The following is an 18,459-nucleotide window of genomic DNA, read 5'->3' as shown; positions in this document are numbered from 1 at the left end:
TAAAATATATTTTTAAATTGTTAATCATTTCAATATGGAATACATTTATTTAAACAGTTTCTTTGGATCGTAATAAATAGATGTATTATGAATGTATTATGTATCATCAAATATTTATCAATACAAATTACTTAAAGCTACTACAAGAACATCCATTTATTTCATGTTGAGGTATTTTCAGTTTTTGAGTCTAACAACCCTGTTGGTTATTTTTTTGTGTGTTAAAAAAGTTCTGTAGTGGAGAATAACTATACCAAAAACATTTAAATTACTTTAACTAATTAACTTTTTTTAGTTCTATTATAACCATTGCCTTTACTAAAGAACTTTAAAAGAACCTCTATTTTGTAGGGTGTGGAAGCTTTTGGACTGTATTTTGGAAAATCACACTGGACCCTTTTGTACTTGAGACATGTGCACAATGTTTAGACACAAAGTCCTGTGCCGCTTACTGACACGGTGGTGCACACAGATAACACAAAAGTACAGCAGTGTCATAAGCGCATGCGGTCCACAGATTGCTCTAGAGCTGTCCAGTAATAAAAGTTGTCTCCTGACACAGAATTCCAGACACATTTCATCCCCAGCACCTCAGGAAGCAGCGGCCCGACAATGAGGACTCCAGTAAATCAGTATGTGGTGACCAGGCCGCTCTACTCAGAGGACTCTTTCGCAGACGATCATGAGAAAGTGTATCGGAAACACAAGACCACGCTGGACCACGTTAAGCAGTTCGTCACGTAAGCCTGAAATGATTGTTTGCTCCTCAGACAGTACACAGAGCCGAGACACCAAACTAATCTGTGTTAAACAGGGCAGGGAGACCAGCAACAGAGAGACTTTACTGTCACAGCCAAGAGAAGTTTACTCCGAGAGGAAGGATCTGCTGTAATTTAGTCTGTCTAATGTAGTGTGGTAATATACTACAATTTAAAGACTGAGGTTTTACTGGTTTACTTTTTTATTTTCAAAATTAATTTTTATTTATAATTATGAAAACATCTGTAGAAGGTTATCTTGCTGTAATTGATGAAACCTGTCAAAAGGGACCAGTCAGAGAGTCCAGAACAGAGATGGATTGTACAATTTTCACATGTGTGTGTGTGTGTGTGTGTGTGTGTGTGTTTGATACAGTTGCGATTCGAAACGAGTGAAGAATGCAGCACTGTCTTTGCTGCCCATTGTTGGATGGATGAAAATGTACAGAATTAAAGAATGGATGCTGGGTGATATAGTGTCTGGAGTCAGCACTGGACTGGTGGCTATACTGCAAGGTAAGAAGTGGCAGCTATCCAATATCAATAGAGTGCACAGTCTGCCACAAAGCGTATCATCACTGCCATGGCAAAAAAAACTTGTATCTCCATTTTTATAGTTTTTCACATTCTGACAAAAACTTTGAGAACGGAAGTCAGAGCAGGCTGCTCTGCTCTTATCTTTTTGGGATTATTTTGATAAACCTCAAAACCTAAAAGTGTGACTGATCTTAAAGCAGTGCACCAAAAGAGGCACTGTGAAATAATCCAAAAATCTATTTAGTAACAAAATTCCAGTGACAGTAAAGATAGTAAAAAGTCTTTTTATGATAAAATCAAGAACTTTGTTCCAACTGCCTGAGCCATTTTTACTTTCTTGAGTTTTTCATCTCTATAAAGATCCCAAACGTTCTTTAATGGAAATGACTGTAATTTAACTGTAATTTAACTGCATTTTAATGCAATTCTACACTAATGTTGGAAATAGCAGTGCTGCTTAACCCTCCTGTTATGTTCAGATGTAAGGAACAGCAATAATGTTCAAATCCAGGTCAAACTGACCCGTGTTTAGACATATTTAACCATCCCAAAGTAGTTAAAAGGAATATTTTCTGTTAAACTCCTTAAATCTTTTTTAATCAATTTATATAATTTAATGGAAACTTAGCATAATCAAAGGCCTCAGTATTGGCCTAAATTTGATATTTTTACCCTTTGAAGCTTCTGTATTCATTACAGGGTATGTGTATAATGTAAACGTACAGTATCTTCACATACATTCAGTAAAACAGATTATTATAATTATAAAAAATAATTTATATAAGTATAAATAAGTATTGCTCTGTATTTTTAAGCTTTGAAACAGGGCAGTTTGGCCCACAACATAACAGGAGGGTTAAAGTATTGATATTAAAATAAAAAAAATGAATAAATATTAAGTTTGAAAGTAAAGGTGTGACTGAGTATCTTTATGAGCTTCACTTAATGACTTTTCAGATTAGTTTACAGCGTTATAAGACTTAGTAGACTCAACACAGCTAATCAGCCAAAGGCAGTAAGTCACAGTAGGAGGTGACTTTGATCCGATTAATTATGTTTTAGATAAAACGTTTTGTGTGACCTGTTTTGTGTTTGGTTTGTTGTTTCTCAGGGTTGGCGTACAGTTTACTAGCATCTCTCCCTGCCTGGTATGGGTTGTATGCTGCCTTTTTCCCTGTGATCATCTACTTCTTCCTGGGCACGTCTCGACACATTTCCGTGGGTGAGTCCTAGGCATCTTTAAGGTAGTGTAAATGTATAGATAATATAGATATGTAGGGCCTAAAGTAATAAAACCTAGAGCATATATGATGATGCAGGAGATTTAGATCTCAGTGGGTGCCTGTTGGAGCAGTAAATGTGCAAACCTGCAGATAACCTTCGCCTAATATAACAACAACATTAAGACTAGCAAGAGGGCGATAATAAAAAAAGAACACCACTGTCTACAAAACGGAGGTACACCCAGTGACTTGGATCAGATACAAGTCATGCCATGTGTCATTCAAGGCCAGAAGTCCAAGGAGCTGGATTCCCAGTAACAAAAGAATGGCCAGCAGGGGTCACTCTCTTACCTTCTTTGAGCCTACCCGGCCTACCCAGCCCTAACCATCAAGTATTGTGTTCCTAATAAAGTGCTTAGTGGGTGTATATTTTATCTTGTACATAGCAATTTAACAGTGGCTCTTTCAGTGAAGAGCTGCTGCTGCAGTTTTTACAAAAACTATCACAGCCAGTACAATATCTCTAGAACTTCCAGAAAGCCTAGAGGGACGTTTTTAGATGAAACTAGTGCCACTATTAGAAAGCTGAACGTGGCTGGTAAATTCCGATTATGTTGATGGTTAATATGATGCATTAGGCCTTCGACTCTGCTCTGAGTACAAATTAATTAGACATGCATTTATAAGTTCCTATATGACTCCTTGAAGGCCCTGATCCCTGATTTCCCTACTGGCAGTATCCACCCTAGCCATTCGTTTCTACACATTTATGCATTATGGCTCTCATCGCTGCATGAAGAGAAATCAGAACAACAGCATAACAGTAAAACCTTTTCAGCTTGTACCTAAGAGTGGATAGAGCAGCCTGTAGACAAACCCATGCCCAAATGTATTGGTATTTCAATAAAATGAGTCTCAAAAATGGCTCAGGTCTTATAGTATCTACATGCAGAATCTGATTAATATGCATACACCATATAAAACTGCATGTTTTTATTAATACGTTTACCCTAAAAAAAATTTGTTTGTGTGGCAACAAGCAATTAAACTAGATTCGATAGATAGGACAAAAATATATTTCTTTTCATTGTTGAAATCAATGGTGTTATTGCTTTTGATGGAGTAACTGTCTCTATGGTCCGGTGGAGGAGCATTGCTGGGAGGATTTGGTTACATTTAGTGACAAGAGCATTATTGAGATGAGGATGTTGGATGATCACCAGTCCACCTCATCTCCTAACTCATCCCAAATGTATTGGATGGGGCACCATCCATCATTCCAGAGCACACAGTTCTCCCACTGCTCCACAGCTCAATGCCAGGGAGGCTTTACACCCCTGTATCCCAATGTCTGGCATAAGACATGATGGCAACAGGTTGTAGTCCTTTTCTATTAGCAGTACTTTCTCTTTTTTTGAAATGAGACAAGCTTTATATGTGTCTTTGTGCATCTGTGTCAGCAACTGGTGCAAGGTAGGAATTGGGACCACTGTTGGTGTTAGGTTTTGGGTAAGGCTGGGTTAGCTTTTGCTACTACTTCATGTCAGTAAAGCTTCAAGAGACCATCTTCAAGATGTTTACCTCCGTGTATTCAGATGTTTCACTGCTGCTTCTGCACTGATATGCTGTTGGTGTGTTACTGATAGGACCACTCCAAATAAAGTGCTGCCCTTGTCCTTGTTTTTCAGGAGCGTTTCCTGTACTGAGTCTGATGGTTGGGGCTGTGGTGACCAGATTGGTTCCTGATGAGGGCCCTGCAGCCAACATCACAGGCTTTGAGGGGCTGACCATGGATGAGCAGAGAGCTATAGTGTCCGCCTCACTTACCTTCCTCATTGGCATTTTCCAGGTACACACTCGTAGCTGCAGTACTGTGCTGACTGACCTAACCCAACATAACCTATTCAAACCTACTTACTGAAACTAAAGCCCTGCTGGTCACTTCAGCATTCTCAATGCGGTAATGTTAATGTGGTAACTCCTCTGCTCTCTCACTCAGCTGGCTATGGGAGCGCTGCAGGTGGGCTTCATAGTTATTTACCTGTCAGATACTCTAGTGTCTGGATTCACTACCGCTGCTGCAGTTCACATCCTGATATCTCAGCTCAAGTTCGTGTTGGGGCTGAATGTACCCGGCTTCAGTGGACCACTCGCCATTATATATGTAAGTACGCCTGGCAGTGAGTTACTCAGACACTACTGTTCCAACGTCTGGAATCGTTGGGCCTTACTCACCAGTATCTTCCCTAGAATTTCCTTTGAAATCTGGTTTGTTTTTTCAAACCACAGAATTCTTCACAGCTCTGCTCTGGTAATGATGTCCATGTAAATTAAAATGACATTTCTTCTTAAGAATGATTGGTGAAGGAGGCCAATTGTTCCAACAGTATAAATGCAGTTTGTTTAAGGGTAAATGCATGAGGTGATTCTAATATGTGTGTTGGACAAAAGTATTGGGACACACCTCCTAATCATTGAATTCAGATGTTTTATTCAGTCCCTTTGCCACAGGTGTATAAACCCAAGCATCTAGCCATGCAGTCTGCCTTTACACACATTAGTGAAAGAATGGTTGGTTCAAAAGAGATCACTGATCTCCAGCATGGTTCTGTAATGTAAATCTTAGGAACCACAGTAACTTAGCCATGAAGTGTCAGATCATGTAAAGTTACAGAGCGGGGTCAGGGCCGAGTGCTGAGCTCAGAGCAGAGTGCAATTCTCCAACGCTCTGCTGACTCAGTAACTGCAAAGCTTCAGACCCGTTGCTGGGGGTCTGGAGGGACCACCTCCATATTAATGCCTATGGGATGTTATAAAAGTTCCTGTAGGTGTCCAAATACTTTTACATATAGTATATGCATTCATATATTCTGGTAACCAGTTCTGATGAAGTACAGTAATATCTAGATTTTGGGGCCTTCCTGGTACCTCTGTTTTCTTGGGCGTTTCTTTTTTGTCTTGCCAAACGCAAAACTGTGTCAGAACACAACACAGATATCTTATCTTAGTTCAGCACTAAAACAGTACATTACATGATACTTGCGTCAGAGCCCTGGTGTTAATACTGTCACACCACTCTCTGTTCTATTTCCCGGACTGTCAGATCACTGAACGTCCTGCTGCCACCCCTTCCCCTCCCCTTCGCTCCCAACACCTGGACCAATTTTCACCCTTTCCAACAACCACCAATTGCTTGCACTACACTCTTAGTAATAAAGGTGCTACAAAATGTTTTATCTATGGCATCACTCCAACAACCTTTTGTAGCAGCTTCGTTTATTTTTACACCACATGTCCAAATGTTTGTGGACACCCCTTCTGATGAACGCATTCAGCTACTTTTATAAGTTGCACCTATTGCTGACACAGATGTGTAAATGCACACACACACACACACACACACACACACACACACACACACACACACAGCTTGTCTAGTCCGTGTAAAGATGTACTGCAAATAGAATAGGACTCTCTAGAGCAGTTAAACATAAACATAAACTAATGCCAGGTGTGGGATAGAGGGGTATAACGTTCTCCCGCATTGAGCTGTGGAGCAGTGGAACTGTGTTCTCTAAAATGATGGTTGGTGCGCCATCCAATTCTTTTGGGATCAGTTAGGAAGTTGGGCTGAATGCAATGAAATCCTTAAAGCAATGCTCCAACATCTAGTAGAAAGCCTTCTTCCCTGGACAGTAGGGACAGTTACTCCCACAAAAGCAGAATAAACCCTTTTTAACACCCTTAATTTCAAAAGAAACAATGAATGCACAGGTGTCCCAATACTTTTGTCCATATAGTGTAAGCTATTGTTATGTCTAGTAAGCATCATGCAACCTATGGAATCCTGTGTAATATGCCACTGTCCCAATTTTGCCCCAGATTCTGGAGAGGGTCTTTGCCCAGATCACCTCCACAAACATCTACGATCTGGTCACCTCCATAGTGGTGATGGTGGTGGTGTTCGCTGTGAAGGAGATCAATGAAAGATTCAAGTCAAAGCTTCCGGTGCCCATCCCTATAGAGGTCATCATGGTAAGTGTTGGTGGTGAATCGGTACGCATTAAAGACTGTGACAATTAATCATTCATAGTTATGAATGATAAAGCAATGAAGGACAGAACTCGTTGGAAACATTAGCCTTTTCATGCTGCTATATACCTCACCCTAATACACGAAACACACTGGATAACTATCAACCACAATGTCACTCCTCTTACAGACCATCATAGCATGTGGCGTCTCCTTTGCTTTCAATTTTAAAGAGAATCATGGAGTGGATGTTGTAGGAAAAATACCAGATGGGTAAGCAAGATCTTCCTGACAGTCTCATCATCACCCATGTACTGTATTGTGTAAGGAATGAAATGAGCACACCTCTCTTCTCTTAGATTTGAGGCACCTGTGGCTCCTAATCTTCAAATCTTTAAGGAGACAGCGGTGGACGCTTTTCCCATGGCCGTAGTGGGATTTGCTGTTGCTTTCGCTGTTGCTAAAGTCTACTCTGTCAAACATGACTATGTTATTGATGGAAACCAGGTGAGCTTCATCATGGGAATAGTCATGGTCCACATCATTTTAATGGGACAGTGTCATGGACAGCCTGTTTATGTGGGAAATCATATTTCTATTATATTAAATCATATGACTGTTATGTAACTTGGTTTGGACCTTTGATCATTTGCACATGTGCATTCACAGATTTGTATATTTTTGTATTTATTGTATTTATTGTCTTTGTACACATTGGCTCATGTTTTGTCTATTGACCTATTCTGCATCAAAGACTTATCATAGCCTAACAGTGCTCATTGTACTGTACAACCCTGGATTAATATAATGCCAATAAAGTTGAATTGAATTTAACTGATTACAATTTTTTTTATTTGTCTCTACAGGAGCTTATTGCTTTCGGGGCAAGTAACATCTTTGGTGGTGCATTCAAATCCCTGGCGGCCAGCACAGCTCTGTCCAGGAGTGCAGTGCAAGAGAGCACTGGGGGGAAAACACAGGTACAGTTCTCAACAACAACAACAAAAAATATATATCCAACAATTATATCCAATGTATCGGCCATTTTTAAATATTTAAGTAATTTTAATTATCCGATACCTGATCCAGCTAATTGTGTTAATATCGGGACCAATATCCGATCCTAATATCGGATCAGTGCATCTCTAGTTTTTACATTGACTTCCATTTCCAGTTAAGAGGGTTCTTGCATGACTGTGACGATATGCAAACGCAGTTATAGTATTCATACATATAAACAGTGTATAAACATACCCCTACCTGTTTCAGTTACTGCTCTGGCACTAATTAATCACTGTCCTCGTGATCAGGTGGAGAAATTTTGGCCTAATTTTGGCTTTGCTGTTAAAAGCAGTCTATAAAAAAACAAGTGCAGCTCGCTTTAAGATGCCTTTTAAAAAGTTACTGCATTTTATGCACACCGTGTTGCACAATATTGGTGGCACATTACATTTAAGAGGACTTAATACTTAGCCTATCCTTGAACCCGACTTCACCAAATAGATTTCATAACCAGGTTCATCAAAAAGTAACCAGAATTCAATGAAACTGCTGTGATTTTCCAGATTGCTGGCGCTCTCTCTGCAATCATTGTCCTCGTAGTGACCCTGGCTATAGGATTCCTGCTGGAGCCACTGCCAAAGGTGAGGTTTAAATTTTTACCATTTCTTTGGAGCCTCACAGAGATGCAGAGTATTAGGAACAGCATGACCAGACAGCACTGATGCATCAACTTTTCAGTAATGACTTCACTCCGTTAAGTAATGGTGTGTGCTGTGTTTGCAGTCGGTTTTGGGTGCAGTGGTCATAGTGAATCTGAAGGGCATGCTGATGCAGGTGCGGGAAGTCCCTTACCTGTGGCGGAAGGATCGGCCGGACTGTGTAAGAGCCCCTTGTGATTTCTTTTTCTTCCCAGCATGAACACATGATATTCATTAGTGTATTAGTAATACCTATTGAAATTACCTATTCATTTAGCATTTGCACATGGAGAGAACTATTTAATGAATAATGGCTATTAACTATATTATATTATACCAGAAGGAATCGCTATAACAGTATTTAGAAATGACTATCAATGCCTACTATCTCTCCCTCCAGATTATCTGGATAGTAACCTGTTTGGCCTCCATCTTGCTGGGGCTGGATCTGGGCCTAGCTGTGGGACTCGGGGTAGAGCTGATTGCTGTGGTCTTCCGCACCCAGTTGTGAGTATAATTGAAATGCAGTCTGTTGAGCAAATAATATTGATCCAATAATGCCAATAATGAAAACATCATGAGCCAGATTAAGCCCAAGCCTGCACTAAAATGTGTTTTTAAATAAAAGAGATTTGTAAACTTCATGGAGGAAAGTGCAGAGTGGATTTGGGGGCAATCCAACACTTGTAGTCATCACACCAGGCAAATCCATGATTTAAATCTATACAACCAAGGGCCAAAAATCAACCTGGAAAACCCAGGAATTTGCAGCAGACTTCACAAAGCAAAGCCAAACGAGGGGGTAAAATATTCTGCAGATAATGTGTACAAAACTAGATGCAGGTGCTGAAGCTGGAGTTAGCTATAGGCATGTTTAAGGCCACTTTCACTTGTATCTGGGCATATTTTAAAAAGCAGGGTTTTGCCCAAATGTTGTGTTCTAGGTAATTGATAATAGAGATTAAAAAAATAGAGATTTTTTTTTATAGTACAAATCAGATTTTGAGAAATTTGTGAAAGAAATAGGATTAAGGAGGCCTGTTAAATTTTTTTAACCGATTCACGTGGGTTAAAAAATCTTGATATAAATGTGAGATGTTTTCATTTAAATCCCACAGATTTAAATGATCAGAGGTATCAGTGCCATGCATGACAAAACGAAATGCCTCCTCAAGTGCCTACAAACTTGAGAAAAAAAACTCATTTTCCACAGGATATGTGACAGAATATATATATTTATTTATTAGAATTTCGGTTATTTTTATGGAAGGCAAAACGCGCTGAGACCCCTGAGAAATTATGACTATAATAAAAATCCCATTACCCCACTTTAATGTAAAATCAGCCCCATCCAAATAGGGCTTTAGTTGTTTAAAAAATGCATCATATCTTTGCAGTGTATTTAGGTCTATTTTGGGCATTACGCTTACTTCCTGAGGAATTTGACATCAAACTTTGTGAGATATTAGCACCCCCTGCTGGACTGGCATGATCACGGAAGTGTTTTTGAGTCGTCTTTTTGTTGTCATGTAGATGCAGGGATTTTCAGAAACACTATATAGGAAACTATAGGCGAGTACATGTGGACGGGGCCCAAGTGGGTCTCAGCAGAGAATTGTATTTAAATATTGCATATAACATTCCAAAATTGACCATCATCCCAAGAACATATAAATAATATATATGTAAACTAAGTGGTTTAAAAACATTTAAAAAACATTTTAAATGATCAAGTGAAGACAACCATGAGCACATTAACATATTTCCCACATTCCCCATTCTGTCTACTGCAGTTTAACACATCCATTGAGTGTTGAAGTGATAAGGAGTGTTGTTACTGTCAGTTGCAAGTGTATTAAATGCAATTCTGTTCCAAATATATAACTTCAGGGGGAAAATTAAATCCAGGAAAAGTGCAGAATAAGGCACCTTTTAACAATGTAATATCTGTAAGACCTGTGCCAGGTAGGTTTAGTTATTCACAGAGATGCTTTCTACTTCCCAGCCCACGGTGCTCCGTCCTGGCAAACATAGCTGGCACAGACATTTACAGAGACCGTAAGGACTACATCAACGTGAGTAAATGATTATCACAGCTTTACACAATTCTTTCACTAAAACCGAGTTTCATTATAAATCTGCACAAAGGTCACAATACTCAAAGCATCAATGCGCTGAACATCCTCTTACAGTGCACACATCAGCACAGTATTCTGAAAGACTCTGAAAGCCTGACTTTCCTCTCACTTGTCCTCTTCAACAACAGCAAGGCTAATTTCACCAATTTCACCAAGGCTGATTCACCAATTCTTTCACCAAAACTGAGTTTCCTTATGAATCTCTACAAAGGTCACAATGCACTGTGCTAAACATACCCTTACAGTACACACAAACAGGCCAATATTCGAAAAGGCTCTGAATCTACAGTAATAACGAGGGAGCTGTGAGCATTGCCATCAGTGGAACTGCTGTATGCACAGCTTTAATATATAATCTATAATAACACATGATTTTTTTATAATTCTAAACTTTACACAGATATATGAGCCAGAAGGAGTGAAGATTTTCAGAATTCCTTCGCCGATCTTCTTTGCAAATATTGATTTCTTCAGAGGCAAACTGGTTGACGCTGTAAGTATGTCCTTCATTATAAGCCTGGCTTTGCTCTCGCTTATCCTCAAGACTTATTTTTAAAGAATTTCCTAGTTCCTGGTTTTCTTGATTTCTTGGTTGTTCTCAGCTCTGCTCTCACAATGTTGGATCCCATTGTTAGAAAACATTTGGGAATGTCAGAAATGTAGGCTCGGCAGGGCCCAGGGGGTCGCGACTTTGAATCCCGAGCCATACCGCTTTGCCATCAGCAGCAGGAGCCCCAGAGAGCACAGTTGGCTGTGCTCTCTCTCTGGATGGGTAGATGGTGCTCTCTCTTATCATAATTAAAGCAATGTTGGCCTGCACAGGCGTCTGGGGCTCTCTGAGCATCTTGGCTGCCCAGCGATGCCACATCGGCAGCAGTTTGAACTGGTGGTGGACTTTGCATGTATCGGAAAAGACATGTGTTACGTTTTTACTCTCATACTGTCAGGGCCATTGCTAAATTGGGAGAAAAAGGCGACAAATTAGACAAAACAAATACCCCCCCCAAGACACTCTGAGTCAATGTAGCCATATCAGTAATACAAAAGCAAGGAAGGAGGAACCAAGAACAGATACAACCGAAATCAACCACGAAACCAAGAAAACCAGGAACTAGGAAATTCTTAAAAAAATAAGTCTTACAATAAAATATTGTACCTTGTGCGTAATGAAGACTTCACGTCCGTCACGTCTCATTTCTGTGGTCCTGAGCTATGTTGTCGTAAATGTATTTTCTTGGTCTTAGAAGAACAGAATCAGGAGACTTTGATGCAGAATGATGTTCTTTATTGTATGCCCATGTTAAGCATCCATGAAACCAGCACTCACCAAACCCTGTCCAGTCCTGCACCCAGTCTGCTTGACAGCCCTCACATATAGGCTTAAACACTACATTCTAACCCCTCTAACAGATATTGTTTCTTCCTGGGAACCTGGAAGTTCCTGTATTCTAAAGAACCTGTCGTAAATACAGCTTGGGAAGGAAACTACATTTCAGGAATGGACGATACAGGAATTAACGTCTTGCTGTAAAGTCCTGCCGTAAAGCATCCCACGCAACAATCATAGAAACGAAAGGACATTGTATACAAATGGAAACAAACACAGGTCAAATGTGATAATGACAAGTGGAAATACACTATATATATGGACAAAAGTAATGGGACACCTGCTCATTTATTGTTTCATCTGAAATCAAGGGTATTAAAAAAGAGAGTTTATCCTGCATTGGTTGGAGTAGCTGTCTCTACTCTCCAGGGAAGAAGGCTTTCTACTAGATTATGGAGCATTACTGTGAGGGCTTGATTGTATTCAGTGACAAGAGAGTTAGTAAGGTCAGGATGTTGGGTATTCGCCACCCCACCTCCTCATCCCCAACCTCTTAGTTCGTCCTAAAATCACTGTATAGAGCACCTACCATCATTCCAGAGAACTCAGTTCTTCCACTGCTCCACAGCTAAAGGCTGGGGGGCTTCATACCTCGATAGCCCATGACTGGCATTAGGCAGCATGGTGCCAAATAGGTTCAAGCTTATCTGCTCCAGAGAGTCCTATTGTATTGGTAATGCTTCTCTACAGGGACCAGACAAGCTTTTTGCGTGTGCATTTGCACATCTGTGTCAGCAATGGGTGCAACCTCAAATAGCTGAATGCATTTATTAGAAGGGGTTTTTGCAAATATTTGGACATATAGAGAAGCTCTTCAGAAGACATTCTAAAGTATCTGTTATAAACTACAGTAGGGACAGAGCCATAATAGGCGACGAGCCAAGAATTCATTGGCAGTGTCAGACTAGTCAGAGAGGAGTAAAACTCTATAAAACGACTCACTAGTCACATTTCATTGCTTGTAATTCTTTGGTTCTTCAAATAATTGATTGTTTACTGTGGACCTTACTACACTGTGATTTTTCCATTGTGTAATATCACGCGCCCTTGGCGTGCTTGAGCAGCATTTGTTGGCATTATTAAAACATAGTCTGGCTTGTCTTTTCAGTTAGTTTCGTAACCATCATTTAATACAGATCACCCACTGATAAAGGTGCACGTCTTTGTCACTGTACAGCAAAATGTATCCTCTGCATTTAACCCATCTGTGGTAGTGGACACACACACAAGTGAACTAAGGGCAGTGAGTACACACACACCCAGAGCGGTGGGCAGCCAACTCCAGCACCCTCCAGAACAGAGAGGGTAAAGGGCCTTGCTCAAGGGCCCAACAGTGCCAGCTTGCCCTAGCCGGGAACTGAACCCACCACCCTGTAATCGATAGCCCGGCATTCTAACTGCTGAGCCACCACTGCCTTCTGTCTAGGACTCTCTGGAGCATGTAAAAACCTCCAGAATCCATTTCAGCTTATATTTCACCATTTTAAAACACCTGCAGCCCTTTCCAGTGTGTGAATATTCAGTGATGAATAGATCAATATTAATTGTTGACAATGACTTAACATAAATTTTCGTGAAGTAACCATTTCAGAGATATGAGGTTTTGTTAGGACAGAGACACTCGCTGAAATACCATCTTTTCTTTATGCTTTGTTGCAGGTGGGCTTCAACCCTTTGAGAATTCTGAGGAAGAGAAATAAAGCCCTAAGGAAGATCAGGAAGCTGATAAAGAAAGGGGAACTAACGGTCACATCTGTAAGTCCAGCTAAGAGTGAAAGCAGGGTATTGACCTCTGAGTTTGAACCTTGATTCCCTTTGATTCAACCTTAACACACTCTTATCAGGCATTCTAATCTAACAATATACTTTTAACAACTGGCCTACTTTACATGTATAGTGTCTGGTAGGTCAGAAGATTAGACTCAGAGTCTTTTGTCAGTTCAATCTTCTATAACCTACAGACACAAACTGTAATATTTAGAGTAAGAGAGAGTTAGAGAAGCACTTACGTTATGGAAATGTTTGAAGTAACATTCCCTAAACTAGAAATTAAAAACATTGATACAGCTGATTCATAACCACACTGACCTCGTCTACACCTGGTAAGTTCCAGGATTAGGCCAAGTCACATAAAATGCACCCAAGACTCATTTAAACCAGGAACAAATCCCATCCCTCAGACCACTTCAGGAGGAGGTCTGAGATGCACATTGGTCTCTCCAAGACGCATTCAGCAACTATAGCTCCCCCCAGTACAACCAAAATTCCTCCCCATGCAATACAAAATACAGTGTTTTTCTCGTCAGCACAGACTGCCAAAGTTGTTGCCTTTAAAGACATGCACAATGGCATGTAATTTTGACACAGCAGCCATCTTTAGCATAGCACAGAAACAGGCTAAAGTTTTGCAGCATAACAAGCAGATTTGCATTGGCAAATTGGCAAACTAAAGAATTGGAGCATTTATTTATAACATTTTGAACCCTAGGTTTATTATTATTAATAATAATAATGATGATAATAATCATCATCATAATGCACTACTGTGATTCTTTTGTTTAGCGGATTTTTGGAGTCTCACAGGACTATCTTAGGGTCTGTGAAACTGATAATTATCTTATGAGAATTACAATTATAATGGTGAAGAACTGAAGGGTAGGACTATGTAACAAGCTTTTGGGAATTATATTTTTGTCCAAATTTAAACTGATAATAAAAAGCTTAAGTGATGAAATTCAATTACTTTTTGAAATATGCCTACCAGAAGTGAAAATAAACTTTACCTTAATGTTAAAAAAAGGAAAATAAAAATGTTCTAGGAAAACAAACCCAAAAACTGTTGTGAAAAGCAGCTGTGTTTGTACCATTTCCAATGCAAGAAGTTCATTCATTTGCCTTGTTTTAATCTTGCACTGGCCCACTGATCATCATCAACTACTTTCCCCACAGAAAGGACTACAGGTCACAGGCTCTTATCCCATCGAGGAGTCTGAAGATGAGAGCAACATGGAGGAGTTAGATCAGCCAGTGGACTTTTCAGACCTTCCTGTTCAGGTGAACTGGAGAGCAGAGCTTCCTTGCAACATCTCCGTTCCACCAGTGGACATCCACAGCCTTGTGTTGGACTTCTCTGCGGTCTCCTTCATTGATATATCAGCTCTGAAAGGACTTAAAACTGTAAGTCTATATGGGTTTTTTTTGCATACTGAGCTCGATCGTAATCTTTTTGAAGGGCAAAGCAGAAAGACCAAATTCCAGTTCATTGTATGTTTCATAATGTAGCCTTGTCTTATAGTGTCCTGTAGTGGCTGCTTTAGTTTTATTTGAAATGTCAACCACACAGTCACTATGAGCAAAGGCATTTGTTACATCTTGTAAATGATATAATATTGTGTAATAACATTTACAGGCTTTGAAGGAGTTCGTCCGTGTTGATGTTGAGCTCTACATTGTGGCCTGTGACTGTAAGTGTAAATTCTTATCATGACATCTAAACTGCCACAATCATGTTGCCAATGTGATAAAAAAGAGTAAATATTATCTCTCTCTAACCTTTGAAATGTCATTTCCAGCATACATCATTGAGAAACTGAAAAGCTGCAAGTTCTTTGATGATGAGATTAAGACGTCCATCTTCTTTCTGACCCTTCACGATGCAATACTCCACATTCACGAGCTACATCCACCTCTGACTGTGAGCGAAAAGGTATCAAGGATCAAGGGCAATCATTTGATAACTGCATGAACATTATAACTCACTAAAATACTTTAAAAAAACGTATACAAATAAAATGAAATGCATGTTTTTTTGCAAATTTGCACATTTTGCTTCATATATTTGAAATGTAGCTGACACTCTTATCCAGTGAGACTTATGTTTGAGTCATGTTACACAGGTTAGTAGTAGTTAAGTAGTGTTAGGAGTCTTACCCAGGGACCTGGGGGACTTACGGGCTTGGGAAATCAAACTCTTATCTGCTACAGGGAAGGCGGTGTTGTTCCCTTACTATCCTCCCCTCTGTATCCTTACAGGTCAACGACTTCCATAACAAGATGCAGAACGGTAATGCCAGCTTGCGCAGCAGAGAAAAAACAGTAAGTGAACTCACTGATTAACGTTTATACCATATGCAACATCTTATTTACCCTAACTTAAACATTGGGAATTACTGACCAGTCCAGGCACCACCCTCGCATGTACTGTTGCATGTAAGGTCGGACACCGAAGCAAATATCCAGGTCACCCTAATGAGTAATTGCAGCACCAATCTCAATGTTTGTAAACATGCATACTTCCCAGGCAGAGTGTAGAAAGCCACGCAGTAAGCAGCTAGTCTCAGAGACAACAGAAACACAAGGTTCAAGTGACTCACATACCTCTATTTTTTGGGCCCCAGCCTCCTCACCGCCTACAAATGCTAAGCTAAGAAAGTTGCAAACGACAACAAATGAACTTAATTAACTTAATTCAGTGGTCTCCAACCCTGTTCCTGGAGAGCTGTTTTCACACAGACTTTGAATCCAGCACTAATCACTGCCATCTGATCCAGCTAATTAACAATTAGCTGCGTTCCAAAGCCTAGGCTGATGCCAAGTTAGGCTGGGCCTTCAATAGGACTGTCCTATGAAAACTCCTTCTTAGTAGCCTACTGGGCACACAGTCTAACCAGGCTGCATGGTGACGTCAGTAGAAAGGTCCTGCTTCTTGCAATTGTGTTGCACAACTTGTGTGCTCTTTTATTTCTCCATAAAAAGATTTTTAATCTTTTGAAACAAACTCAGATTTTTAAACAAACTGCTACATTACATACATTAGCTGCAGCATCCAAATATCTCCAAATGTAGACTGCTTTTCTGGGCTGTATAGGAACGGTCCTTCACTTTGGAACAGCCTTCTATGGCGTAGCAGCTAAGAAATGCAGCCTAACTTGGCTGAAGCCTAGGCTTTGGAACACAACTCGTGATTGGCTGAATGGGGTGTGGTAGATTTAGGTTGGAGGTGAAACCTGCAGGAAAGAAGCTCTCCAGGAGGAGGGTTGAAGACCACTAAATTAATTAGTACATGACAAAAAATAACATTGCCTTTCAGCTCAGAATGATGTCAAGTAAGAGACTGCTTCAGCTCTTTTCAATTGGAAAGGCTGCAGACCTTTCCGGACCTCCCTTTCTGGATTTCTCATTTGGATGTTTGGGCTATTTTTGCTAAAGGTCCGTCCAGCCTTGCAGTAGTAGTTGCAAAATAATGCATTTGTGGACGGTGCATTGAATGTGTTCCTTATTTAAAGCACATGCAGATAACCACCGTCTTTCTTTGCAGAGCAAGGAGCCAGAGACCAAGTTTTAACAGATGTTATCTCAATGGCCTCCAAGTATGCTGGAGAATATAACAAGGAGTCTGATGCCGGACACTGTAAAACTGCAGGAAATGTTAAATTAATTATTTTTTGTTTATTTAATCATTTGTATATGTCAGATGTATGGCATAAACTGGTACTAGATGGTGGCAGGTTTTCCTTGAAACAGCAGACGTAGGCAGTAAGTACATAGTCATTTCGCAGTCAGTTTAGACTGCTGGGACCAGATGCAGATACATACACTGCCATTTTTGTATATGTAAATATATGTAGCATAGCATTAGCATTAAATATTTGTGCATACAGTTGCTATTTAAAATAAATGAACTTCCAACACTTGGATGAGACTACGATTATGTTTTTGGCATTTACATGAAGACCTGTAAATTGTTCCTTATCTTATCTCGTTATTGAGAAGTGAGTTAAGAAATGGACACATATCTAATTATAGTCAAGGAAACTCCAGAGCAAATGACCTGGTTAGAAATTCATACTCTTCCACAGTCAACAGTAGATTGAGGAAGACTGGGAGACAGGTTGTACGGACTGTTATTGAGTGTGAGAATTTAATATCCTTATATGTTTCCCATCTCTCTGAACCGCTGCAGCAGGAAATAATGCGGTCTCCACACAGTTGGATTTCACTACTGATTGGAAAGCACACTGTGACAAATCTGAAACAAAAAAGAAAATGATTGAAACACCAGTTTCCATCTGTTTACTTCATTAGATACCAAATTACAGTCACTAGGAGGCTGATTATATACATTATAAAAAATAAATACATATTATGTGACTTACATACACATCTCAGTAATCTAAATAATTTTACATTGCTGTTATGGTGCAAAACATTGAGGACGACAATTCACAAATGCTCTTGCTATGGGAATAACATAACATAAAAAATAAAAAGCATTTCTGAGCTGTGAGACTTTCCAAATAGAGTATTACTAAGTACTTAAGTAAGCTAAACTACAGCACACCCGTAAAGTGTACTTGCAGTCACACACTATATATATATATATATATATATATATATATATATATATATATATATATATATATATATACACAGTGTATCACAAATTCTGCAGATATTTAATCTTTTCATGGGACAACACTGACAAAATGACATGAACAGTAGTCTGTGTGCAGCTTATATAACTGTGTAAATTTATTCTTCCCTCAAAATAACTCAATATACAGCCATTAATGTCTAAACCACCGGCAACAAAAGTGAGTATACTCCTTAGTGAAAGTTCCTGAAGTGTCAATACTTTGTGTGGCCACCATTATTTTCCAGAACTGCCTTAACTCTCCTGGGCAT

General features: G+C 39.6%; 1 protein-coding gene across 1 annotated transcript; it reads left to right on the top strand.

Moving 5' to 3' along the window:
- Nucleotides 1–612: 612 nt before the first annotated feature.
- slc26a3.2 (solute carrier family 26 member 3, tandem duplicate 2) lies at nucleotides 613–17,177 on the top strand. The gene is made up of 20 exons (XM_072673143.1): nucleotides 613–740; nucleotides 1,135–1,274; nucleotides 2,407–2,517; nucleotides 4,207–4,367; nucleotides 4,518–4,682; nucleotides 6,401–6,553; nucleotides 6,741–6,823; nucleotides 6,910–7,057; nucleotides 7,417–7,530; nucleotides 8,116–8,193; nucleotides 8,336–8,431; nucleotides 8,651–8,757; nucleotides 10,256–10,325; nucleotides 10,789–10,881; nucleotides 13,435–13,530; nucleotides 14,725–14,952; nucleotides 15,185–15,239; nucleotides 15,348–15,481; nucleotides 15,808–15,870; nucleotides 17,093–17,177. The coding sequence occupies exons 1-20, from the start codon at nucleotides 613–615 to the stop codon at nucleotides 17,117–17,119; spliced, it is 2,250 nt and encodes a 749-aa protein (XP_072529244.1). The 3' UTR covers nucleotides 17,120–17,177.
- The last annotated feature ends 1,282 nt before the right edge of the window (nucleotides 17,178–18,459 follow it).

Source organism: Salminus brasiliensis, chromosome 2 (genome assembly GCF_030463535.1).
Source record: "Salminus brasiliensis chromosome 2, fSalBra1.hap2, whole genome shotgun sequence".
In the NCBI taxonomy this organism is placed as follows: domain Eukaryota; kingdom Metazoa; phylum Chordata; class Actinopteri; order Characiformes; family Bryconidae; genus Salminus; species Salminus brasiliensis.
Note: the sequence above shows the minus strand (reverse complement) of the source record. Positions and strands in the feature narration are given on the sequence as shown.

Excerpts from the sequence above, each read along its gene's own strand:
- slc26a3.2 (XM_072673143.1), top strand. The coding sequence starts at position 613 with ATGAGGACTCCAGTAAATCAGTATGTGGTGACCAGGCCGCTCTACTCA. Across the intron at positions 1,275-2,406 it reads ACTGGTGGCTATACTGCAAG|GGTTGGCGTACAGTTTACTA; the intron begins GTAAGAAGTGGC and ends GTTGTTTCTCAG. Across the intron at positions 15,240-15,347 it reads CTACATTGTGGCCTGTGACT|CATACATCATTGAGAAACTG; the intron begins GTAAGTGTAAAT and ends TGTCATTTCCAG.